General features: G+C 40.1%; 1 protein-coding gene across 1 annotated transcript in view; it reads left to right on the plus strand.

Moving 5' to 3' along the window:
* Positions 1-27212, plus strand: part of Rspo3 (R-spondin 3) — a 79015-nt gene that overhangs the window by 16588 nt on the left and 35215 nt on the right. Inside the window, exons 2-4 of the mRNA XM_063235055.1 lie at positions 14157-14348; positions 16216-16362; positions 19194-19391. Of these exons, the coding sequence (XP_063091125.1) occupies positions 14157-14348; positions 16216-16362; positions 19194-19391 (537 nt within the window). The remainder of the gene's footprint in view (positions 1-14156; positions 14349-16215; positions 16363-19193; positions 19392-27212) is intronic.

The following is a 27212-nucleotide window of genomic DNA, read 5'->3' on the forward strand; positions in this document are numbered from 1 at the left end:
GTAACCCCTTGACCGCTACTTGGAATATAAAACTGAGTCTACTTGAAGCGCCAGCTTGGCCAACGTGAGTCAACAAGTCATTGGGATTTGTTCTGTATGCTTGCTGGCCACCCCTGCTCACCACAGATGCTAACTCTGCAAACATCTGTTGCTAAAATTCAGAGCCTTCACAAATGACAAGATTCAGTTCTCCCCTGTGTGTTCTTACTGACTTACAAAGGGTTTGGGCTAAAGAAATACTGTTTTTACATGGGTTATCTCATGTCTCCCTCACAACAATTAAACCATAATATTTTTGTCATTTTATGAATGAAAACAAAAAAAGATAGTCAAAACACTTACGAAACCGATCAAAATGACCCAAACAGAAATGGTGGGCCTAAAACACTTCTTGAGGTCTCCTAACCTAAGGAAAAGCCTTTCTTGTGACACCGTTGTTCACTAAACCCGTTCAAGAGGATGTCAGTGGAGGTCTAAGTGAAGGAGAGCTTTCTCTGTGCAGGGGAGACAGCTCCCATCACCTCACTGCACAAAAAGTACTGTCAGGGAGAGTAAAGCAGGTGAAGCAGTCCCCGAAGTACAGTGAGTTTTTACATTGTTTCCAAAGCCAGAGCCCAATAAGATCACAACTGTGGCTCCTACAAGACCCCTCTGGTCAGTGAATGCTAGGGTAGAGTGGTAAAAGGTAAAGATGTGAAGGAGGCAGAATCCTCAGGAAGAGCTCATTGGAAATGAGGGTGGAGAAATCTAAAATTTTTACTTCAGCCACTGGATGGTACCATTTTTTGAAACAGAAAATAGTAGAGAAAACACCAGCACATGTTTACTATGCTTCAGTAGGCAGGGTTTTGGAGATATCGTATTCAGCATGACCCCTCATCTTATTCAAGTGGACAAAGGGTGGCCAGAGAAGTGATCTTATTGGAGCCACACTGCCACGGAGCAAAGAGGGACCCTGAGTCCAGTGGTCCTTCTGTACCACTGAAGGCCACATGGCAGACGGCTCTAAAAACTGTCATTCCAGAAAAACGCTCTGTGGGATTTCTGGCAATCTCATTGCATATTTGTTGAATTAATGGTCTTTTCAGGGAGAATTTTCTGTTGATGGGCTAAGGATTTGTTTCACAATCTCTTCACTTCCTTACTCCAAGAGAAGTCAAAACACAAAAAGTGAAAACAAACTGTTGTCCTGACCTAAAGTGATGCATACTTGGGGACCATTGAAAAAAAGGCGATGCACTTTCGTTAAAAGGTTAACAATTTTCTCATCAAATGTATTCTAACTCTACTTTTTGGTTAAAGGAGCTTCAAATCTTAACTCCATGTGGAGTAAGTGTTGTTATGCTCTCTGTTCGTGATAATTGGCACCAGTATAGTTTTATACCCTAAACGGACACTTGCTCATCCTACTGTGACTTTTTTCAGTACCCTTTCAAAATGGACAGAGGTCTTGCCATCCTCATTGTATGGAGAAAGCTCAAGCATGCTGAGTCAGGGTGTGGCATCACTACTAAGTGATGATAAAAGTGAGCCCCAGCTCTTGCAAGGGGTTATTTGCTTTGCTTTCCTGTAAGAGTCCGTGCATTGCCTTGATTCTCAAATATTTCTAACAAAGTGTCTACAGTTTGTATTATTTTTTCGGGTTTGACTCGAAAGGCAAGAAGAAATCTTGGTTGCAAGTAAGACTTTTACTTGCTGACAAGCCGAATTGGTAGACCCTTGAGGACCTGTCCCTTTGAAGTTCCTTTTATAGGGAGGAGAGGACCCCCAAGATAACTGTTGTTTGATGATCCTTAAGGAAAAGGGAACCAACCAATCCACATAGGACATTTATTTTACTAGATATGATCAAAGAGTCTGTGTCAGGATAACAGCTAAATTCAAGAATTTTAGGATAAAGTTCCAAAAGTTTCTTATCCTATCAGCTGGGAGCTGATTAACTGTGGGTCTCATGTTCTTATCTGAAAATTTATAGGGATAAGAAAAAGCTTTAATATCCTCTTAAATTCTATAATTATATGCATCATCCTGACGTATATTCTTGTTTTGTTTTTGTGGTATGGGGAATCGAACTCTTGACCTCGTGCTTGCCAGGCAGGCACTCTGACGTATATTCCTTATTTCTACATATTTGTTTTTTATACTTCCTCTTTCTCCCTCTTCATTTATCTACGTCCTTTTTCCCCCTTAATGTCCTATAACTTTCTATCTATACTCTGTGCTCTTCAAATAGCCATTAATAACAGCTCCTGTCTTTTAGTTTCTGTTCCACTAAAATTCCAGCCTCATGTATTTATGGTTGTTAGCATAGGAAACAGTTATTTTTATGAACTCTATTGTAGGCTTCTTGAGCCAGACACCACACTTTATTTTTCAGTGGGATCGGCCTGAGGCAGCTGCTCCAAGCCTTTGCTGAAAAGGTCTTTATTTGTGAGGGTGATAAAGATGGATGCTCAAGATGTGGCATTTGTCACTTAATGATCACCTGCAGGGCTTCTTATCAAGGTGGCCAACGAGTCCTTTTTAAACTCGAAACCTTGGGGAATGAGACTTGGGCTTCTGTATTCTTTTTTTTTTTTTTTTTTTTTAATTTTTATTTAAGGAGAAAAGAAAAGAAAAAAAAACAGTGAAGGGTACAAGTTATACAGATTTACAGAAGAAAAAAATGCGCAGTAGGAAATCACTAGTTAATAGATTACATATTGCCATCTTAGAAATAATTGTTCAAGTCACAGAATTAAAGTTTGTAGAGTGGACATTCCAGCAATGATACTGCAAACAGTTCTGTTCAATGATCCATTAGGACTCTGTGATATCATTTTCTGTCTTATACATTTAAATATACATGCAGTTATATAGTTTAGAGCATTTTCTTTTCCTCTCTTTTGTACAGTGACTATTACACATTTTGGGTTTCATTGCTCCCACTGTTCTTATTGCTTTTTTGGAAGAGAGTAAAACCAAATGTGACATAACAGAACAGAATCGGTCAAGTCAAAAGGGTGGATATAATAGATAATATAAAAACATAATACAAGGTGATCAACAATGGTTACCCTAATGCCTCCCGCTATTTCTAATAGAATGGCTTCTGTATTCTAACCAGATTGCCACACACAGCAAACTTCAGGAGCCAGAGGTGTAGACCTTAGGCTCTCAGTGCCACAGGAGGACCATTTCTGTGCAGTGCCTTCTTTTTTCCAACCTGTTGACCCAGTGTATCCCATCAGCGATCGCCAGGGCTCCAAGGGCCTCTGGTTCAGTGACACCCATTAATGTCTGCATCTCTGGCCCTTAAAAAGTAGCTTCTTTCTAACTATTCATGAGTTCCCAGCTTCTCAAGTTACCAGATCTCTTCTATTACAAAGAAGCATCAGCATTGGCCTTCTTTCCAGACTGCTTGCTTCGAGATTCCTAAGAGTTTTATTGGAGAAATCTGCCAGTTGCCTTGAATGTATAACAGAGATGATACAGGATGCAGTTAGGGCCTGATGAGTGAGACCGAATGTCTCACATTTATTGATTTCTAATGAGTGCCTGTGGAGTGTTTGGTGCTTCCCACGGCATCTCGCTGCATCTGCTCAGGGTGTATCAAGTAGCCGTGCCCTGCCTGGCAGATGGGAAAGCCCAGGCTCAACCTATGTTTCTCCTAATAATCAGACTGTAAATGCCTTGACGCGTGTCATTGGTGTGACTCATCTGTCCTTGGGATGAACACCGGCTCATCTCTGCATGCAGAAGCACTGCAGGGAGCTGTGTGCACTCGAATGCTGCGGACGTGCAAACCTGCACATGAAGTCCTCTTTTGTTCCACTGGTCACAGTAGAACTAGCAGAAATCTCTACTTTCTCTGCTCCGAACTTCACATGTGCTGTGCATTGCTGGGTTTTTAAAATGGTATTTCCACTATTTGCACTCTTCTCGTGCTTGTTAAAATACCACCAGCCTCTGCCCACTGTTTGTTCATGCGAAGGCTGCAGTCCTCAGATACACTGCTGGAGCACGCAATGTGGCAGAAAGATCCAGGAGAATTCATGATACAACAAAGTCCAGTTTGTTTTTAGCACAAACTGAAGTTTGTTTCATTTGAGAATGTGAAGTTAATAGTGACAGACTCACACCCATGCAGATTCATGACTGTGAAACTATCACATTTTCTGTTTATATTGATTTCTAGTTATTTCTCCTTAAGAAATGGCTCTCTCACCCAGACCAGGGCACACAATGGTTCCCACTGTTGGACGAACACTGTTGGATCTGTCTCGTGGAGAACTCACTCATTGCCACTCACGAACCGCTGCACAGGTCCCGGCTCGTGGCAGAATCTGGGTCTTGGTGATCCTGTCCTACTCATCGTGTCCTCTGTTCACCTCCCCTGGGGAAAGCAGCCATGAGGAAAAGGGGGAGCCTGCCTTACACTTTGACCCACAGCGAGGTGCACTGATGTTATAGTTCCCCGTGTGGTCAAGGGAAAGTCTCTGGTTTTGGAGGCCTCCATTAGCTTCGGTAGCACTGTTAATTATCATTACTGCTTGGCCACAGGAGAGGTAACACAGGCTTCACTGCTTCTTCAGAATCTACTATGAGCTGGGGAGTGGCCCCATGCCTGTGACCTCAGCACTTTGGAGGTTGAGGCAGGAGGCTCCCTGTGAGTTCGAGACAGCCTGGGCTACATAGTGATTCAAGGCCAGCTTGAACTGTGCATTGAGATCCTATCTCAAAAAAAAAAAAAAAAGCCAGATGAGCAAACAGCCAAAAGAAATGTTTGAATTTACCTTGTGGATTGTTAATTTATTTAATGAATAAAAGAATGTAGGATTGAGATTTTTCAAAAAATTTTCCCTTGGAAGTGAAAACCATAATGTTTTTGCTCTGTGTTGTCTGCATGTTTTAAGATGTATTGCTAATGGCAGGAATTTTAAAAATGGGAGAAAAAAATATAATTTCTTAAAAGTTTATATTCTTTCTTTTCTCTTATGACCTCTTATATGTTTTTATAACTTTGTCATTTCTCTCCACTTACCCCACACCTACACACTCCACTAAAAGAGGAATGAAAATTTAAACCCCAAAGCTGAAATTATTGCTGGTGGGAGATGGCAAGAAAAGGAGGAGAAGAGAAATGTTCCCAAGAGCAGGAAACAATGCAGATCGATGCGTGATCTCTTCAAAGATCACAACCAGGGTGTGAATTCCCAGGACTGTAACCAGAAACAGGACATTCACCTCTAATATAAAAATTAATAAGAACTTACTTTCATGGAATGCAAGATCCTGGTTCTGTTCCAAGACTCATAAAATTAACAAAAATTAAAGTGAACAACCATACTGGGCCACATGGGTTCCTTCACTGCCTCCTGGTGTTGACTTAGAGATGCAGAGTTGAAATGGGCAGAGAGTTCTGGTCTTATCGGAGGATCTTTAGGGTCTGGCTCTATCCCTGGCCCCTCACCTCCTTGCCCTGGACCACTGAGGCCGCCTGGGTCCTGCTGTGCTCACTCTCGGCTTGGTCCTTCCCACAGCCTTGGGAAGACTGGGCTTGCTGGGGTTAGGGCTTAGAAAGCCTCTAGATGCTCCCAGCTGATCCCCCTCAGGCTCCAACCAAGCCTTCCTCCTCCCTCATCCTTTGGTTAGTTCACTCACACCACCCCTCAGCCTGTGCTGACCTCGCTATTTATTAACTTATTAGCTAATTAACATCCTAATGTCAAGCCCTTGCTGTGCCATTGCAGCTAACATTTCTGCATCCTGTGGTGTTAGGGTTAAGGTATCCAGTGACTCTTCTGCTTCTGTCCGAAATCTTCATCGTGGTCCCCAGGATTCACTCATCCACAGCCCAGGCTTCTCCCATTTCTAGTCTGTGCTGTGGCTGTGGGCAGATGAGATACAGTCTTCTCCAGTCACTTTCCTGTCTAGCCACCACCTCTCCATGCTATGTTCGATCTCACAAACTCCACAAATGCCATCATTTGGTAGCTATTTTCATAATATTTTTAAAAACCTTAATATTTTGTTTTAGTGGAAAGAAAGTGACTCGGTATTTAATGTTAGGTTTGTCTCATTGCTGTGGTTTTATTTTAAAGTATTTAAAGTATTTATAGACTGCCTTCAGGAAACTGCTATTTAGTAGGAGAAAAATAAAGTCTTACCAAATTCTCAAAAGAAATCATTTCCATTAAAAATAGCATGCGTCCCCACATAATAATAAGGGGGAGCACCAGCTGGAGTGCATTCAGCAACTGGCGACTACATTCTTCTCGGGGCCTGCTAGGAATTTTGTGGACCCACTCGTGTAGCACAGATGCTCACAGGAAAAGCTGAGTCTGTGGGATGCACGATAAGGCGGTCTCTATTACCCTGTCCTTTCTGTTCGTGCCCGTTGGATTGCCACACAAAAGACCACACAAAATACGTGCTGTGGTGTATGTGTATGAATTCATGTATGTGTGTGTACATCTATCTACATTATGTACATCCTTACACGTATACATGTACATACAAAGGCAGGGTTGTGCATACCTGTATGTTAAACAGATGAATTTTAGTTTGTTTGAAGGTCAAAATGTCAATACATCAAAACCAGTCAAAGACAAACAGTACTTCAAAAATAACAAGGTCTGTTTATATTTGGATATATATACATTGTTGTTTTAACAAATTACTACTAACAATGAAAGCCTATGAATGACCTGTGTTCACACATGTAGCATGTCTTGGAAATGTAAAAGAATGTTGTATCCTGAAAAATACTTAGTAATTAAATCAGAAAATCATTTGTACTTGCTTTGATATCTATACTTAACTCCCTCAAACTATTAAAAGGGTGTGGAGACCTAGCCTTTATACTTCTATTTTGGAACCTCCTACTTATGAATACATTTTAAAAATATTGATTGCCAATATTTTCTATTTGATTCAGGAGAATTTGAGAAACTGCCAACTCAGCCAACTTTTTAACAGTGGATGTCTCTTACAGTGAACTTTGCCCAGCATTTCAGAGGAAGCATGAAACATCTCCTAACTTTTAGTGACCATAATGTTACTGTAAATTTAAATAGGATTCTGTGATCATCAAGTTCCAAAATACGATAGAAATGTGTTATTCTAATGTAGCCAAGAAAAGAATCTCACATTTTCTCTAGGTGAATGTATTTAAAGTAAATGTCATCCAGAGAGCTTCCAATGTTTGATTTCCAATGATTTATTTCATATTTAAAGTATCTTCAAAATGTAAATGATTTGGAACCTAATTCTTTTACCATATGTTCATAGGCAAAGCCCACTGAAAAGCAATTATTATAGATAATTTCTGTTAAATAATCATTGCCCTTACATCTTTATTTTTTAAAAAAAACACACTTAGCTTATTTTTGTATTCATTGCTTTTGTTCACTGAATAATCAAAAGTTATGTACTAAGAACGTATTCAGAGCCAGGGTTTTAGCCAGCGGTGTAAGTGCCTGCCTGGCAAACTTGAGGTCATGAGATCAACCCCTAGTACCAAGAACCTATTCGGTAAATAGCCACACTGTGAAGCTGATGATTACCAAGAAATTATCAAGCCAATTGTCACCAGGATCCTTTCATTCACTCTGAGCATCCCTGCCTGTGAAAGGAGAGGGCCTGAGGAAGGCATGGATGTAGACTAACCCTGGTGATGCGACTCCCTTCTTTTCTTCCCCCAGCTGTTTCTTAAGCACCTTGCATGTAGAAGAGCAGACCATAGACACTGCAGACTGGGATGCCTTGAGGAGACTCTGACTTAAGTCTTATGTTGTTAGTTTGATTCGATGATCAGACTTAACAACTTTGTGAATTTATTAATTTTTCATTCAAGGCATTTTGAGATCAATATATTATTTTCATGTATTGAACACCTCCTTGGTACTCAAATTTGTTTTTATCAGTCTAAGGGGGGTTAAATTTTGTATTGCTGGAAAATTTCTAGCCAAATGTAAATGGCATCAGAGGTGGTAGGCAATGTTCACTTTAAGAGAAACCCAGTGTTAAGAAGTTGGCTGTCTTGGCAAGATCTTTAATTTATTTATTAAAATTTTATTTTAAAGAGAATAAAACCAAGCAAAATAAAACAGCATAAAGACAAAACAAGATAGTGTAAGTGACACAGGATTTCAAAACAAGATAATAGGAAATCAACAATGGTTACCATAATGTTTCTTCTTGTCTTCAGAATAGCTGCCCATATATCTTCAGACACAGTAAAATTAAAAAAAAAATACAACAGAATAAAACCAGTAAAAACAAAACAATGAATGCAGTAAAGACTTCAAAACAAAACAATAGTAAATCCAAAATGGCCACCACAATATATATTGTTATATTTGAAATAGCTGCCCATACCATCAGATTTAATATAATCAAACAAAACAAAAGAGAATAAATCCCAACCCAACCAAACAATGAAAATGATACAGGATTTCAAAACAAGATAATAGGAAATTAACAATGGCCACCACCTTCAGAAGGAGATCCTCCATAGAAGCCACATTATATATTGTTATCATCCAAATAGATGATCAGACCACTAGCCCTAGACCTGCAAGTCAGTGAAGCACCAAATACTACAAACATTAAATCATATTTTACCTCATTAGCTATCATTGAAACCTGTGTTTCTGCAGATCAGCCAGTCACCTACAAGGGAAGGAATATTGGCTCTTCTTGGGCTCTTCTCTTTTGGGGAATATTGGCTCTTATTGTTTCCCGGCCCATGTGCTGGAAGAGGCTGGCGTCTGACTCGCTCCCAGTCTGCCTGCACATGGCACCAGCTTGCAGGAGGTCTTAGCTTCTTGTTAATTCTTGTTTTCCTCCTCCGTGGTCCGTGAGTGGCGCCAACTCACAGTAGAGGGCTGGCATCTGGCTCTCCTCCAGTCAGCCTGCACATGGCACCCTTGGCAATATCTTTTAAATTCTGTTGACTCCAACAGATAATATCGAATTGATAGTGGCAGGCAGTGTAAAGAATGAATTTCTATTGCATAGCTACTTATAGTAGATGGTAGTGTGTTTGCAATTGAGCTGTAGATGTTGATTTGAGTGGGGCAAATCTTGAAAGACTGCTTTTAAATTGTTACAGAAACAGAACTTAATTTCCTTTTCTTTATTGTACCAGGAATTGAACTCACAACCTCGTGCTTACCAGGCAGGTGCTTATGCTGCTGAGCTATATCCCCAAGCCCTTAGTTTTCAAAACTGTAACTGGTTCAGTATTTTATAAACAATGGAAATAGCTAAATGTCCTATTTACCAAGTGCTATGGTATTGTTTAAAATTCTATTTTCTTGATGTTTTGTCAAAGCTGAATTAACCTTCATGACAATAGTAAGTTTCTTAAAACTGTTATGTCAGCTGTAGGTCATGTGTCGAAGGCTGTCAAGGAGAGGCAGTGGGAAAAGTAATTTAACAACTGAGAAATACCAGTCAATGACTTGGCTCTGCAAACACTACTCTTTTCTTCTGTGTGACAGTCTCTCTCTTTCCTCAGCCTGAACTTAAACTTGAGAATCTCCAGCTTTTCCCTCCCAGAGTTCTGGGATTATAGATGCACATTATCAGGCCTGACTTGCAAATGGGTTTTAAGTTATCCATTAACAAATGCTATTTTATTTTATTTTATTTTGGTACTGAAAATCAAACTCAAGACCTTGTGCTTGACAGTCAGGCTCTGTGCTGCTGAGCTATATACCAGGCCCCATACTCTTAATACACATACAGTTGACAAGTAAAGTAAGAATGAGGTGCTTAAAAATCTTAAATTAGTCTGAAATTTAAAACTCTATATCGTTTCCATAGTCTTTCCTTCTATAGCTACCTTATTTGCTCTAGATGTCAAAGATAAGAATTTTAAATTTTGATCTAAACTTGCTATTTGTTCATTAATTTACAGCATTATTTTTGATTCCCAGTGTGAGATTTTAAACAAACAATTATAACAACTTATACTTACATTTAGCACATTCACCATAATATCTTCGTATAACACACATGCCTTGAAAGCAGAAGTGATAGAAAATTAAAGTATCATTAAACATGCTCATAATAATTTTTGTCTTACCAAGTATCCTGTATTTGACCAGCTCCTGTATCTTCCATTCATTCACAGTGTTTTTTCCATTCAAAATGCCTTCTTTAGTCATGTAACCACTCCAACAACCCCCCCAAAGTGAAGTTCGCCCAACACGGTCAGCCAGGTTTGCCCTGGGAGAACTTAACCCCATCCATTGTGTCCCTTAAGCTCTTACCCCGCTAGTAGCTCCTCTCCTTTCTCAACTCATTGGCAAGAATTAGCCACACGCCTACTCAAATCCCCTTTTCATATTTGGTAGATTCTACTTCCTAAATATCTTTGGAACATGCTTCCCTCCTTCTTCACCCCATTGTATGGTCTCAGCTATGTCTTACGTTACCATCAGCCTCTCCGAGCACTATATTACTTTTCTCCTACCTTTCTTTCTGCCATGCTTCCAGGGGAATACTCTTAGAAGTGTCTGTTTGGTTTTTTGGGACAACATCTCACTACACAGTCAAGGCCAACCTTGTACTCACTGTGCACGCTAGCCGGCCTTAAACTTGAAATCCTCTTGTCTCAGCCTCTTGAGTTCTTGGGTTGCATTTTCTAACAGAAATAGTGCTCACTGGACTGGCACACTCCCTCCCCATTTCTTTTTTTTTTTCACTCCTCATTTCTACAGATAATTTCCTTGGCACATCCCACAAAGTGTTCCATAATCTACATCTACCCTGTGCTTCCAATATTGGATTAAATTCACGCAAATCTCCTCCATTTGGATAATTGTGGTTTTTCCTCATACATGCACTGATAAATTCCAACTAATCTTCTGAGATTAAGTTGAAACATTATTTATGAAACTTTCTTTATATCTCTACCACCCAAATGCTCATTTAAAATAACAGTAGAAACATACTCTGAAAAAAAAGAGTGATTTGGAAATTCAAAATGAAGTTATTTTATTTATTTATTTATTTTTTGTCTTCTTCCTTTTCATCGGTACCAGGGATCGAACTCACGACTGCCTGCTTGCAAGGCAGGTACTTATGCCACTGAGCTAAATCCCCAGCCCCTGAAGTTATTATTAGAATAGGAAAAGAGAAAGAAACACAACAAAATCATTCTATTTTTGACTTAGAATCACAAGATTTTATGGCTGAAAGACTTCTTAGAGGCAATCCAGACCAAAGTTTGTTGTGGTTTCCAATGAAAAGTAAAAGTTCTTGCCTTAAGATGAAATTTGGGAAATTTGTATCTAGTTGTATAATACCAACTGCATAATTTGTGTGATCTTTCTACAGCATTCAAAAAAAGTTACTACAATATTCATCCATAAAATCTAGAATCATAAAATTGGAGCTTCACAGTCTCAATTTTGCTCATATCCTAGAGCTTACATGGTTTTAAAGAAATGAAGTTTGCCATCATTTTATGTTCAAAATTCACTGCACTTATTAAAATTTCACTATTAAAAATAATAAACAAAAGTTTGCAGATTCAAACAACTGGACCTTTCTTGATTTTTCAAATTGTTATCAAAATTCTTTGTAAAGGCAAATTATGAAAAAAGCAAACAAATTATTGGAGTACAAGGTTGACTGTGTTACATTTCACCCATAAAACTTTAAAAATACAGAATTGGGCATGGTATTTTTGTCACATCATGTAATTTCAGTGGAAACTAGGGGGCTGGGGATTTAGCTCAGCGGCATAAGTGCCTGCCTTGCAAGCACGCAGTCGTGAGTTTGATCCCCAGTATGAAAAGAAAAAAATATATAATAATCTCAGTGGAAACTGCTACCAGGCATGAGACCCATATACAGTTCTCTTACAGAAGACTACCGATGTCTAAAACTCAATTTTTCTTTCTTCCTTTCTTTTGTTTTGAGACAGGGTCTTGCTGGTAGTTCAGTCTGGGCTTGAACTCATGTAACCCAGCCTGGCCTTGAACTTGCAATCCTCCTGTCTCAGCCTCCCAAGTGCTGCAATTATAGGCATGCACCACCACACCCAGCCTAAAACTCAGTCTTTAAAATGCAACTCATTTTAAGGAGTGCCAGTGTGTGAGGATCAATCCAAATATGTAAATCATGTTTAGATTTTTCTGGTGCATAAAATTATAACTGTGTATCCTTTGGGCAGTCACATTTCAGAGACAGGGAAGATGGTGTGAAACAATCTGACCCATCTTCACTGAACCCAGAGTCATTTAGCACCTGAAATTAGGGCTACTGTCTTATTTTATTTTATTTTATTTTATTTTAAGAGCAAGAAGAAGTTATTGAGACAAAGAAAGATTCTGTGTAAGAGGGACAGAAAGGGACCTGCAAAGTGGGCTGCCCAGCTACTTGCTTTATAACTAAAGTCCCCTTTTTCATGGACAATTCTCTCAAAAAGCTTTCACAGCAGTTTTTCCCTTTTATGTTTATATATCTCACTTCTTGAGACTGATTCTGATTCAGAACACAGATTTCTCTTGATCCTTTTCCTCTTTGGCTGTTTCCCTGTTGAAAATAAGCACACATTTCTTTACCTCTCCAGTGCTCAGTTAGTGCATGAGAAAGGACCCACTGACTCGAAAGCTGTTTCCACTCACAGATCCCCCAGGCCCTATAACATCTAACCCTCCCTGCCATGTTATCTGACCAGCTCCACCCACAGGAGAGTGTGTAAGGGAAAAGCGGACCCCCTCCTGCTTTCCTGAGTTTATTTACAAAACATCTTGGCATGAGAATGAGCTGCTTGTGGTTCCTGTGGCTGATTCTGGGATGGTTTCCTACAGGCCGAGGACTGGTCAGCAGAGTGATCTCTCCACAGTTAACCCATGCACCCCAAAGCAAGGCTCTTTGGTCTTTCGGGGACTCCTGACTAAGGAACTTGTTCATGGAATAAAGTGCTTGGTACTAACCCAACATCTCCATGAAGATGGGTTTAATCATGGCAAGGGCTCCCAGACCCTAGCTCTTCTGCCACCAAGCAAAGATGCTGAAAATGTGCTGGGATGACTTTTTCTTTCTGGCATCCTTAAAGGTCAATACAGTTTAAATAGAGACTACGTAGGCGAGAGAATCATCCCAAATGCCAGCTATGTGATACACCCGTCAGCTAGCAGCTCCGGTCATCATGAATAGTCATAGGGGGTAACATGGCTTCGAGAACATAAATCTTCCTGATGTTTATTTTATTTATAATGGCTCGTGAACACTGTTTTTTCCCTTTGTGAGTACTGGGAATCAAACTCAGGACCTCACACTTGCCAGGCGGACACTGAGCCACTGAGCTGTGTCCCCGGCCCCTTCCTGAACACACTTATCTCATGCATCAGAGACTCCTGGCAACCTGAGAGTACGTGTAACAGTGCAGGCTGACTCTGCAAGTGTGCATTTCACTTAGGTAAATAGCGAGAACACTGAAACTAAGAATTCCCTCCCAAAGGACAAAATATTGAATGTAAAATACTGTAAGTGCTCGCTTATTTTCCATATGGAAATATGGGTAAGAAAAGTCATATTTTCACCAGTGCATCAATCTGACCTGCTAATTATTAAGTCCAAGTGAGAAGAAACATTTCAGGAAAGCAGTGATGGGTGACGAGTAGAGAACATAGTTTCAGAATTAATTTGCATTGGATTAAAGGATAAAATTGTGTTCACTAATAAGCCATCATTGAAAATAATATTCTAGAAATTACCATTCTCATTCCAGCTAAGTTTTGGTGTGTATTACTACACTTGGTGAAGAAATCTGAGACATGTGCTTATCATCTACTACAAAAATAAAAAACCAAACTCATATGTGTTGTTTGCAAGGTGTAAATCAGCACAGAATCACCAGTCTCCTATTTTCCAAGGAGCTAACTCAAGAAGAATAGCTTACATATAACCTTTGTAAATCATTTGAGCCAAATATATTTTTAATTTTTCCAAGCATAAAGTCTATGAACTTTCAAATTAAAATACCATGGGTACTGGTGAGGGAAATTACCAGATTTCAAAATATGTGTGAAAAAATATCTCACCTCATGGGCGCCTGGTTATCAGGTTGAAAGCTAACAAAACAAACTTACACTGTGCACAAGACTTTAAATTTCATGTCTAGGGTTTAACTTTCGTTTCTGTCTCCCCAGTGCACCCCAACGTCAGCCAAGGCTGTCAAGGAGGCTGTGCGACGTGTTCTGATTACAATGGATGTTTGTCGTGTAAGCCACGACTATTTTTTGTTCTGGAGAGAATTGGCATGAAGCAGATAGGAGTGTGTCTCTCTTCGTGTCCAAGTGGATACTATGGAACTCGATACCCAGATATAAATAAGTGTACAAGTAAGTGCCTCCACAACCCTGGGCTTTTATCTCATTCCTGGGGACTTTTCCAGATGGACATGGCCTCTAAAATATTAGTGATATTCAATGTTGGGCACACAATGATGCTGATCTGATAATAGGGTTAAACTGTACTAGACTTAGCCAGCCATTGGGACAGGAAAATAGTTAACTGCTACTGTGACTGACAAAAAATAAATAAATAAAGCACTTAAGTTTTGTTTTGTTTTGTATTCTATTTTATTTTACTTGGTTTTTGAGACCCAGTCTCACCATGAAGTTTAGGCTGGCCTCGGGCTCACTTTGTAGCCCAGGCCGATCTCAAACTCCGTGATCCTCGGCCTGCTGAGTGCTGGGATAGCAGTTGATTTTTTTGCTTTGTGTTGTAAAAGTTAAAGCTGAGGCATGGATATTGCTCACTGAAGCCACAGAGAGATCCTGCTAGCGTCAGTCCCATCGAAGGACCTGGCATTGTCCCACAATTCAAGTATTTTATAACTCAAAGTCACTTGAGCTCATTGGCTTCCAGAAAGGCTCCAGCATGGCAGCTGAAGCGTTTATCTTATCAGTTAGAAATAAACGTTGGAAGCAAGCACTGTCATCTGGGCCCTGAATGCCTGCTCTCCATGCTGAAGATGAAGTGACCTTTTGAAACTGTAAATTAGGAAATCTCACTCTGCTGTGCAAACATCACATGCTGCTGGGCTCTTCTCTCCAAACCCATCATCCTCCTTTCTGCCACTGTATAGGGTCTTGCGGGCCCCTCTCAGAGGCCTCCAACGCGGCCCTGGCCAACTGCCGTTCTCCGTGGGTGCCTGCAACAGCTGGGAGCTCTGCCCATGCCTGTGCCTGGCCATTCTGGAGTCCGCTTGTCTCTCCTCCTTGGGGAAGCACTCCAGGAACTTCTTACCAAGTTAATCAGCCTCCTCCTTTTATCAGCCCCTTCCCTTCCCTTCTTCCTACAATTTCTGTTGTTTTCCAGAGCCCTCCTTACTCTGGAACCAAACTGCCTGGGCTTCAAAAATCCTGCTGCTTTTTGTGGTTCTTGGCCGGTTACATAACCATTTCAAGTCTTGGTCATTTGTCAGTAAAATGAGAACCATAGCAGGGCTCCTTTCTTGGATTCTTATAAAGTTGAAGTAATTTAAGAGTATGCACACTTGTAATAGTCCTGGTTTGCAGTGTTTACTATATAAAGATGAGCTATTACTATTGTTTATTATGTCTCCTTGAATTTGAGTTTTAGGATGCATCTTTTCTGTGCTCCTATTAATCTGTACAAAAATAATACCTGACATTTAGTGGGTAATTAGATGAAAGTTGAGTGAATAAATGGTCCCAAGGAATAGCACAAGAGAGCATCCCAGTTATTTTATTAATATTCTATTGGGACACCAACAAGATCATTTAACATAAATGGTGACTTGGTATTATAACCATTTCTGATTGTATAATACTGGTAAGGTATCTCATCTTTAGCCAGTGATTTTTTTAAGTTTTAGGAATATTTGCATAGATTTTACTGGTTGAACATCTCAAATCTGAGCACCCCCACTCTGAAACTTCTGCAGAATAAAGCCATGCTCCAAATGTTTCAGATTTCAGAGCATTTTGTATTTTAGATGTTTGAAAAAGGGACATTTAAGTTGCATGACCAAAATTTTTTCATCAAGCAGCCAGTGCCATGACTTTGATGACAACACCTGACATACATCCTCTAAATGACCGGGAGACTCCTTAATTAAGTTCAGCAAAATAACTTTGAAGCCCAAGTTTGTACTTGACACAAAAGCTGCACATGTGTGAAAACTGGTTCAATGGCGGTTAGCAGATAACGAAAGCATGTTTCTCCTGCCTTTCCTTTCAGAATGTAAAGCTGACTGTGATACCTGCTTCAATAAAAATTTCTGCACAAAGTGTAAAAGTGGATTTTACTTGCACCTTGGAAAGTGCCTTGACAACTGCCCGGAAGGGCTGGAAGCCAATAACCACACCATGGAGTGCATCAGCATTGGTGAGAGCCTGAGATTAGGAGCAGGGTGGGCCTGCTGGTGTGGTCTCCGGAGAGCTCAAAAGGCCTCTCTCTCTCTTTTGGCAAAGACCGCATCTTAGAGACTCTTCTCCAGCATATATCGCAGTATAGCTTACTACCTTGTGGGTGCTCCACTATTGCTTAGTGCTCTGAGAACTGTTTCCACTATTCTGGTTCCTCTAGGTTTATTGTGTAGTGTTACTCAAAGAAGCTCTGCTTTTGTAACAGTGTGTGTTACATAGTCTGCTCTGGGGTAAGAGTTTCATGGAACAACTAGGTCTAACTTCAGCCAGCAACTAAAGCTGTTTTCTGAGGACAAAGGGACGAGCGTCCTGGGACGCAGCCTACAGCACCACTGCTACCCAGGTATTTGGGAATAAGGAAGAGAAGATTTCGGATTTACCCAAACTGACAGAATGAGAAGGCCTGTGGGTCTGATTACTTGGAAACTGAGTTTTCCAGGAGTGGAAGCCCTCCCGGCAGAGCCTAGCTAAATAACAGATCACTGTCGGGCTGTATTTTCCTTCTTTTATGTATTGTGCAGCTACTAGAGCAGGAGGTGGCAAACACTTGGGGAGCAGATGTTGTACCAAAGGGGAAAACAGCATAGGAAAACCCCAAGGCCCCTGGGCAAGAACGGCAGGAGCCTTTGATGCTGCCCCTGCTGGGCACACACAGGACTCCCCAGTCTGTAGGAGATAGTCTCCAGTACTGCCCCTCGGGGCCCAGCAGAGCCAGTAGGAGCTCAAGTGCTGGGGTGAAGACTCCAGAGTGGTGGTTTAACCATTCCCAAGCCAACACAGAAAGCCTATTTGTAAACAGTTTAGGTAGTGGAATTAAATAAATACATAATACTTTAAAGACGCCCTTAGAAATAGCTGGGAAACGATCTTGAATCAGTTCATAATGACTTTGGTTAAATCTTTTCATGTCTGGTCAATAAAAACACAGAAAAACAACTCAGGAAGCAAGTAAAAGGTACACAAGGAAGCGCTTTGAGTTCCTCTCTTCATAGGTCCCCAGGGCTGGTGATTAGAGGTAATAAGTTCCAAACAATGCAGAACACTTCTGTGGAATAGGCAAGCACAAAAATTCAGGACAGATCACTGAAAGTAATGGGATTTCTTTATCTAGTAAAAGGTCATATATTTAAAGTTTCTAAGGTATCGAACGTGTGCCATTTGTACTAAGTGTCACAGTATTACATATTTGGTACTTTGGGTTAGTCTTTAAAACTTAATTTCATATCAGTAAAACTAAGACTGTTTCTTTAAAAGATTTAAGTAATTTATGTATTTTAAAGTCAGCATTGTCTAAAGGCCATTTAATTAACCCTGGCATATTTAGCAGGCGCAAATGGCACACTAGTTGTATGAATTGGAACTTTTTGTTCCAGGGCCAGCTTTTTTGTTTATGTTTTGCACCTTAACTGGTGGCAGGCCTACAGCACAAGTGACATGGGTGCACAGAGCATGCTGTTGGCACGTGAGCCAAGTCACCCTTGTGTCACCCAGCAGCTGAGCATCAATAGCAGCACCCAGAGGCAGAGGTGGCACTTTGCTCTAAATAAGGTTTTGGTTTGGATACTTGGTCTCTGAAAGTTTTGCCATCGTTGCTGTGTCAGGGTGTTTCCCAGATTGTCCCAGAATTAGGAAAATGATGACCTGCTTCACTGTACACAGGAATATGAAAGTCTATTCCTTTAATAAAGAAGAAAACTGAGACAAAGGGAGCTGAACTGTTGGCCCCAAGGACACGTTGCAAGCTAGCCCTGGCGTTCTTAGTACCCGTGCTTGGCTACCCGCGGGCCAGTCACTGAGTGTGTCTTTCTCCATGCTAAGCTCAAAACACCTCATCTCTCGCTTCCTGCTTAGATTTCCCATTGAGCAGAAAGACAATAAACAGAGACAATACTGCTCTGTTCTGAAGCAGCTGTGAAAGACTGAGGTCCTGACTGAGCTCCTCCCCATGTGTTCAGGCCCCAGAAGCATAAATAAACAGATGCCAAGCCCAGTTTTGCAGGAGGAAGTATTCTTCCTCCTTTGTGCTGAAGATACTTACTTTCTGCCTAGCTGTCACTCTGTCCTCCTCTATCTCCTTTTGGAGAAGGGAGTGGCTTGGGTGGTCCCCAAGGGAAGTCATCCACTCTAAATTCCAAGGAGAGAGAAGCATACCTTGCCATTTTTCCTGTGAAAACATGCAGTAGGTCAGCAAGAATTACAGCAAAATAAGAGTTTGACATTGAAAGGCATCCCCAGTAACACAGTCACAACACTAGTCGATAACTAAAGATTTCTAGGCTTAATATTGTTCTTAATACAGCGAACAGGAAAAATAACCCATGTGGAGGAGTTCTGTTTTGTCTTAACCATTTCACCTTAACAAAGGAGTGCCCCAGTTCCATACTGTCCACGAATAGCCTGATATAACACCCATCACCCTTTTTGTCATTGGGATTTCTGCAAAGTTACCATTTTATAAGAAATATGATTTGCAGGATAAAATTACAGCATTACTCCTACAGTTACTTAAACATTACTATATTTTATTATCTTACCCACACTCTGATTTATCACCTAAACTTAATAAACATATATTTAGTTTTTAAGTGTTTACTCTTACATGTTTAAGTCATCATATGTTTCTATTTCTTGATATATTTTGTTTGAAATGAAGTAAATTGATACATTTATATGATGTAAACAGTCTCCCTGTCTGGCAGTTTCTGCAGGACTTAGCTCAGAGCCTGCGCTAGCCTTTCCTTCCCCCGCAAACCAACTAATTCCGTGCCTGCCATTCTGTTTCTGTTTCAGTGCACTGCGAGACCAGTGAGTGGAGTCCGTGGAGCCCGTGCATGAAGAAGGGCAAAACGTGTGGCTTCAAAAGAGGAACTGAAACTCGGGTCCGAGAAATAATCCAACACCCTTCAGCGAAGGGAAACCTGTGCCCTCCCACGAGCGAGACGAGGAAGTGTACAGTGCAGAGGAAGAAGTGTCAAAAGGGAGAACGAGGTACGATGGCTGCGAACCCTCCTGGGCCAATGCGTAGTTCGCTTCTTGTTCAATTTGACAATGCTATTTATGTCTGAAACCCTAGAAGGCTTAGGAACCGAAAGACACGTTGGTTCTTCCCTACAGAATAGAGATACAATCAATAACGGTTACAACTGCAGTCCGCTGGCTGTCAGAAACTGACTCTCAAGTGCACTACTTAAATTTTGAAGATTCGGGATGTGTTATAAACATTCAGGCCTCTGTCCTTCCTATGATTCACCGCTGATGTTTGGCAGACTTTAGGGAAATCCCATAATAAGATCTGGTGCCACTTGCTATGAGACCATGGCAAAAAACAGCGTCATCAGCTTCCTTACCTCACTGCCTACAAATCAAAGTAGCACAATTAGATTTCGAGCTTCATTTGCTACATATATATCTATTTTAAATACTGACTTTCTGTTCGAATTAAATGACCAAGTCCATACTTTATAAGCATAATATGACTATGAATGACATCCTGTCCCCAGGTTTTTAATTGTTTTCCATGTTGCACTAGTTTTTTATGGTAGACTACAGAACCTGTGAGGTCAATACTATAACTGTGTCAGGCATGTTCTGAATTCTTATGAACGCCAAGGAAAAATATACTATTCAATCTGATGTTCCACTCAGGAGGCCCGCAGGTTGCTAACCTCTGAAATAGCACTTTTCCATCTTTCCAACTTATGTCCCTGGCAGCCCTGAATACTAATGTCATGTAAACTTAGATAACTATTGGTAGTTATCTAATGAGCCTATCAGTGATCCCTTTAGCTATTTAATCACCTTCAGCAGAAACCAGCAGACTGTGAAGTTGATCCTTTTCACTGATTTCATGCATTCATACAACACAGTTGTAGTAAGTCTTTCCTCCATGGTTACACAAGGTTCTAACTATGTAGAGTACGCTAGAGGATATTTTAAGGTATATCCCAGTGGTAGACAGATGTATGATCAATGACCACAGTTCATATAATCCATAGCTTACAGCATTTATGAACTATATTTAATGGAAACACAATGAAGAATTCTGTGTCAAAGGTAAGAATTGCTGGTCTAAAAAAGAATTTGGGTCACCCGTGCTTCGCACAGTAATTTTCATTATATTAATTGGCTATTATTGGACTGTAGAAAGCCTTTTGTTGCCTTAATAATCAAGTAGTGTGATAAAATTCATTAAGATAGGTGTTATTTTAAAGAGAACTTCAAACTTTTATAAATTTGTAAGAGGTTTTGATTAAAATTTAATTTCAGGAATGAAAGTTGGCTAGTGAGAAAGGTCCTTCTGGCATTTGTTACCAATTAATTTAAAACATCTTGGGTTTTAAAAGTTGGATTTGGAAGTCAAATATTTCATCACTCTGCTTGTTGGTATGCTCCCATAGCCCTCCATTTACTTATGTTTACTAAATTTTCCTAAAATTTAATGACTTACAGGTGGTCTTTGTTCATATTCTTTCCACCAAGATTCTACAGTTTTAATCAGTATTCAGTATATTTTGCTTTGAAAATTTAAGTAACAAAAGATTTAGCCAATAGAAAAATTAAATTTTGATACTAATTACATGTTATTTATTTGACTTGAGAATGTGGTCTTTTATTTTGCTAGCACTTAAACATTAACACTGAAAGTTTCAGTTCTTAAAACTAGCAACTGATAAACAATGCCACAAGACATTTGAAAAAATAAGACTTGAGCTGGGGATTTAGCTCAGCGGCATAAGTGCCTGCCTTGCAAGCAGACAGTCGTGAGTTCAATCCCTGGTACCGATAAAAAGGAAAAAGACAAAAAAAAAAAAAAAAAAAAAAAAAAAAAAAGACTTGACAGAAGACTGGGCTTCAAAGTTTCTTTGTAATTTTTTTCTTTCCTTTCTGGATACAATTTCATTTTACATTTACACAGAGAACTTGATACAATTAAAAAAATTTAAGTGTTTAATTTGTAATTTAGATCACACATAGACTAGTGAATAGGACATGTAAATCACTTATAAATTCCAGATCTAGTCCCATCTTTATATACTTCTCATCTTCAATGTGTTTGTTCAATTTTTTTTTTCAAATAGCTTAGAAACATAAGATTGGGGAAAAAACTGTTTCCCATGTTGTTATTTCTCTGCCCTAAGAGAAGATTACTCTTACAGATTACTTATCAAGTATTGTTATATCAGTCCAAAGCAGAAAAGCAAAATGAGAACTATCATGTCAAGACACTTTCCTACATCAACAACCACCAAGCGTCCATCCCATCTGATAGCATTTCCTAAGTCTTCACTTAGGTTCTGATATAAATATGTTTTCTATCTACAAATATGAAAGCACATATCTTAGAATTTAGTCATTGTCGTAAATTTTTAACCAAGGAGGTAAAAACCACAAACATACATGGAAAGAAGAATATAGGATCAAATGAAATTGATTTTAATTTATTATTACATTTTTAAATATGCACTGGTATTTATTTTAACTAGGGAAAGCAATTTAAAAGATAAAATGATGAAGACATGATTTCTCCTCCCATTAAGATAAACATTATATGAGTTGCTCCTGAATCCTTACAGAGCCATACATTAGGAAGGTTGTTTGCATTTTGTTGTTAGAACATTTCTTGAAGAATGAACTAAAAGGTAGAGTTTTCATTATAACGTTTAGCCTGCAACTCTTCATTTTAAACTTAACATCTATGATTCCTGCCTAAGAATTTAACAATACACAGGTAGATAACACATTTGGATCAAATGTGGAGCGTATATTCAAGATTTTTTTTCTAGTATAATTACCAAAAGCAGAGTACCCAGGGGAGAATGAGAAGATCCAGCAATGACTTTCCAAAATGTACACAAATAAAAAGTTGGCTAGAAGGAGATGGTTTCTGGTAACAGATTGGATCATTCTAGTCATGAAGTCTGTTATTAATATGTGTGCTGAAGAGATTAAGTTGCCAGGGATGTAGCTCAGTGGCACAGCACCTGCCTGGTGAGCAAGAGGGCATGAGTTCAACTCCTGGTGCCAAAATAAAAATCTTATATACACACATTTTTCTATGGCTGGTTTTTAGGGCAATTCACAAGAAATTATAAACCGGGCATGGTGGTGCTTGCTTATAATCCCAACACTTGGGAGGCTGAGGCAGAAGGATGGTTGTGAGTTCAAGACCAGCCGGAGCTGCAAATGATCTCAAGTCCAGGCTGAACTAGTAGTGAGACCTTGTCTCAAAAAGACCAAAAAATAAGAGAGAGAGAGAGAGAGTGAGAGAGAGAGAGAGAGAGAGAGATTATAAAGGGTAAGAGGTAGACCAGAGTCAAAGGTACTAAAACAAAGTAAGCAAAAAGTAGGCATACTTGTAATTTACATTATTGATTCTTTTAACATACTAGTGTAACCATCTCAGGTAAGGAGAAGTGTTACAGGCCAGCTAGGTGTGTGTGTGCGAGTGACCATGTGCACACACACATGTGTGTTATTGGAAACAGAGTCAATATGTTTTATATTTGTGTGTGTATTCCCCTAACAAACTGAAGAGAATTTTCTATGGATGGTTTTTAGGGCAATTCACAAGAAATGAAAGAAATTTCACTCATGGCTAATTCATTAAAAAGATTTATACTAGGGCTGGGAATTTAGTTCAGTGACATAAGCTCCTGCCTGGCAAGTGTGAGGTCATGAGTTCAATCCCTGATACAAAAAAAAAAAAAAAAAAATAGCTGAAAAAGATTTACACTGATTTTGGTACTGTATGATTTAGAGATAGAAAAAGCCAGAAAACTCATGAAAGAAGGTATGGAGTTTACCTTCTAGGTATACAAATCGATCGATATCTATTCCATCAGAGCATAGAGAAGGAATCTATTTAAAAGGAAGTAAACAAACATCCAAGGACGCTCCAGGGGAGAAATCAGTGTGGGATTATTATGTTACTGCATTATTTGAATATATAGTAGACTGTCAGTTGTCTTGTCAAAATTCAATGTAGTAAAAATCTGCTAGGCATAAAATAAAGGAAAAGTCTTATAAGGTTAAATTATAAATGCTTGCCGGGCACATGCCTGTAATCCCAATAATCAGAAGAATGAGACAGGAGGATTGCCACTAGTTTGAGGCCAGCCTGCACTATGCAGACCCTGTTTTAAGTCTCTCTCTCCCCACCCCTCTTTCCCTCTCCTCTCTGTCTCTCTGTCTCTCTCTCTCTATATATAGACACACACATATACATATATATATATTTATTTATATATGAACACTATCTTTAAAATTACAGCAGGATTTGTTTTTCAATGTGTAAATAACAAAATGACAATGATTGCTTTGCTTCTGGGTTTCACTCCTGTGTCCTGTAGGTTTTTTTTTTGTTGTTGTTTTGTTTTGTTTTGGTCTTTTTCATTTTTATCCGTACCGGGGATCGAACTCATGACTGCCTGCTTGCAAGGCAGGCGCTTATGTCACTGAGCTAAATCTCCAGCCCCTGTGTTCTGTAGTTTGTCTTAAGTCTTTTTAACTATTCTGGTGACTTAGAGTTGAAGTTCCTACTGCAAGGATTTATATTAAACAGTAATTTAATTCAAAACAAGATATTCATTAAAAGTCAAACAAATGGATTTATTCGGTTAATATTGTATGCTGAGTGTTTAGACCATGTGTTCTCATTTGCATATCATGTATTGCAGCTAGTCTTGTTCTCTTTAAGTACAAATGGATGAGGATTATTTGCTTTTCCTCACACCTATTAGTAGACTAAACCTTTGCATGGTTCAGAGAAAATGGGTCAGTAATGTACAGAGCTGTGATCAAAATAACCCAAGGAGCTGGGCATTGTGGCACATGCCTGTCATCCCAGCACTCAGGAGGCTGAGGCAGTAAGATTTTTGCAAGTTTGAGATGAGCCTGGGCTACAAAGTAAGCTCAAGGCTAGCCTAAACTGCATTGCAAGACTCTGTCCCCAAAAGGTAAAAAATAAAACAAAATGGTCCTAGAAAATGTGGCTCTTAATAAGGGACGGTTTTGCTGCCACGGGGAATGGGCTAATCATACCGGGGATAAGAAACTGTAAACTCAGTAGGCTCTTCGTTATCTTTTTTGGCCTTAGTCAATTCCCACCCAAAAGCAGTGCAAGTTGAGAACATGGGACAGGCGGACCACTTGCACCCATGGAAACCGCACATCGTGGGAAGCCTTGCTAAGAACAAAATCCCAGATCCAAAGAGAGATTCTCCTCCTCAATGCAAAATGAACAATCAGTCCCACTAAAAGTTATATTGTAATTTAATACATTCCAGGATGACAGACTATTCAAATGTATATCAGACTCTCAAGAAAGAAATCTACTGCAACGAATAACGATCTTTACCTCATATCAGAGACATTCCTTGCTGCAAATGTAGGTATTTTTTCTTAAAGCTGAGCTTCCCTTTCACTTAATCTCCTCAGGGGAGAGGTCTTCCAGCTGTTAAGTTAATTAGCATTCTGTTCACCAAACACATAGCTGCACCCAGGTCTCATCATAAGCAACTGCCTCTTTCTACTGAGACCCAGTTTGTGTACGTCTTCATGGGACCCATTACAGTTCAGTACCTGCGTATAATGGGCAGGGATCAACTCTAGATCAGAAGCACTTCTGTCTCTTTCAATGCTCATTTTCATGTGTTTGGAATTTCATACTCTTCATTATAAAGTAAATCACAACTCTTACTGCCATTCCTTGCCCTACAACTCCAGCTTAATCATTAAAATGTCATCAGCTTGCAAACTTAGTACACACTTACCCAAATTTAATAGTCATGCAGGTGTGAACTCTGTAGCTATTACACTTCCTAGCTTCAGTGGCCAAGTCCCACTTCTTACTGTTCTAACACTGACATTTTGGTGCCTGGGTCCCTGTGAGGATTCTCCGCTGCCGATGTTGGTGGACTGCAGAATAAACCACCATTATGTATGTAGACAGCTGACCTCTCCTGTGTCACAGAGCAGAAGCACCATGACCAGCAGCTGGCTGGATGTAGAAAACTGTGAAATGACATTCACTAAGTTTCTTGTTCAAACGCATTTCACAGTTCCACTTAATAGTCTTAAACCTGTCTATAAAGACAAAGCCCTGCAGCAAATAAAAAAAATTTTACCTTATACATTACGATCTGAGGTTGATATCATTCTTATATTTCAATCAGTAGTCATTACTTCTATGATGAAGGCAAAATTTATATCATGACGTTTTATAGGCTAAGGTTTGGAAAATGTTATCCATGGCAGTCAGAATCCATGTGGGCACATGATGGTGGTAAACACTTGTGCTATTCCTGTTCATACAGCCGTCTTCCTGCGTGGCTGAAAGAGTTCTTGTAGTCTTCGCTGTTCTGATTTGCACCTAGTACCCAACTCTAAAGTAACCATTGTCCTCCATGAGCCTTGCAAACGCCTGTATTCTCTGAGCTTTCTTTCCCGTGATGTTTCTGAATTTCTACACCTTTGCAGCCATCTGTGTGTTTCACAAAACACACATTGGTCAGGCCGTGGACGGGAGCCCTTGCAGCTTTACCCAAAGCCCTCTCCAGCCTTCAGCAAACATGGATCTCGCGTTTGTTTACATCCATGCAGGAAGGTTGTTTCTATTGGCTTTTGCTGCGTAACGAATAACCTCAAAAACATAGAAGCCTGAAACAACAATCACTTACTTAACAATCTCTGGCTGGGTAATTTAGGCTACCGGGAAATTCTAACCTTGCTGGGCTCCCTCATGTGGCTGGGTGGCTGCGGACTTAAGAGACGAGCGTCACAATGCCTCTGTCTTCAATAAAAGTGAGGGGGAATCTAAGGGCTCCAAGCAAAGAACAGCAGTGGTTCCTCTTGAGAGGAGACTGAGGGATGGCACATTCTGTGCCTCCAAGCTTCTGTCAGCCTAGGTTGTTCACAGGCTAATGCCAATCTTGATTGGAAAGATAGAAAAGTAGGCTGCACCTGTGGCAAGAGAAGCTGCGAGGTCACCTTGCCAAGTCCTGTGCTGGGCAGGGAGCAGTGGAAAGTTGCAATCATTTTTTTGTCAGTCTGCCAGCAAGGTCTTTCTCTTTCCTGAAGTGAAATGAATGTGGTTGCCTAATAGTTCAACAATCTCTTACTGTCTGAGATAACCGTCCTTCCCTTTGTGAAAACAGTCTCTGGTTTATGCAGGAGTTGTGCGGGGATATCAGTTCTGTCCTACTTTCCAATGTGTGATGGGCAGAAAAAGAAGGGCAAACAGAAAGCCAGGCCAAGATACACTCAGGCCCTCGACAAATATTGATTAAGGCACCAGCCGTGTGCTAGGAACACTGAGGTATAAGGACGGAGAAGTGAACCCAGAAGAGAAGTCCCTTTCACCCTCAGCCTTAGAGTCACGGTTTAACCTTACTCCAGAAATGAAGGAACAGCTTACTGCAGCAAATATCTGTGCCTCCAGAGTGCGTTTTACAGGGAGTACCACCAGCATCACTGGAGCCTACTAATGCATTTACGAAAGACATCTGTTTATGTTGGCGAACACCAAACATGTCTGCCTCGGCTTCCATTTAGCCGGGAGGCCAGTATAGGCATTCGTCCTGTGACCACTGTGTCGACGGGCTGCTGTTTGCTCCTGAGGCGGCACAGTGGGAGAGAGCTGCAGCTTGTAGTTGTGGAGCACAGCAGACTTCTCGGTTCTTTAGAGAAATGACTCCAAGAAGTTGATTTGGTGCACAGTCTGTCCCTGCCAGCGGAGGTCCTGCCAATGAGCACTCCCTGGAGAGGTTCCGGACGGCATCAGCATAAATTTAAACCCTGGACCCCCAGATA

This window comes from Cavia porcellus, unplaced genomic scaffold, assembly GCF_034190915.1.
Source record: "Cavia porcellus strain 051 isolate PalLab524CR breed Dunkin Hartley unplaced genomic scaffold, mCavPor4.1 scaffold_24, whole genome shotgun sequence".
In the NCBI taxonomy this organism is placed as follows: Eukaryota; Metazoa; Chordata; class Mammalia; order Rodentia; family Caviidae; genus Cavia; species Cavia porcellus.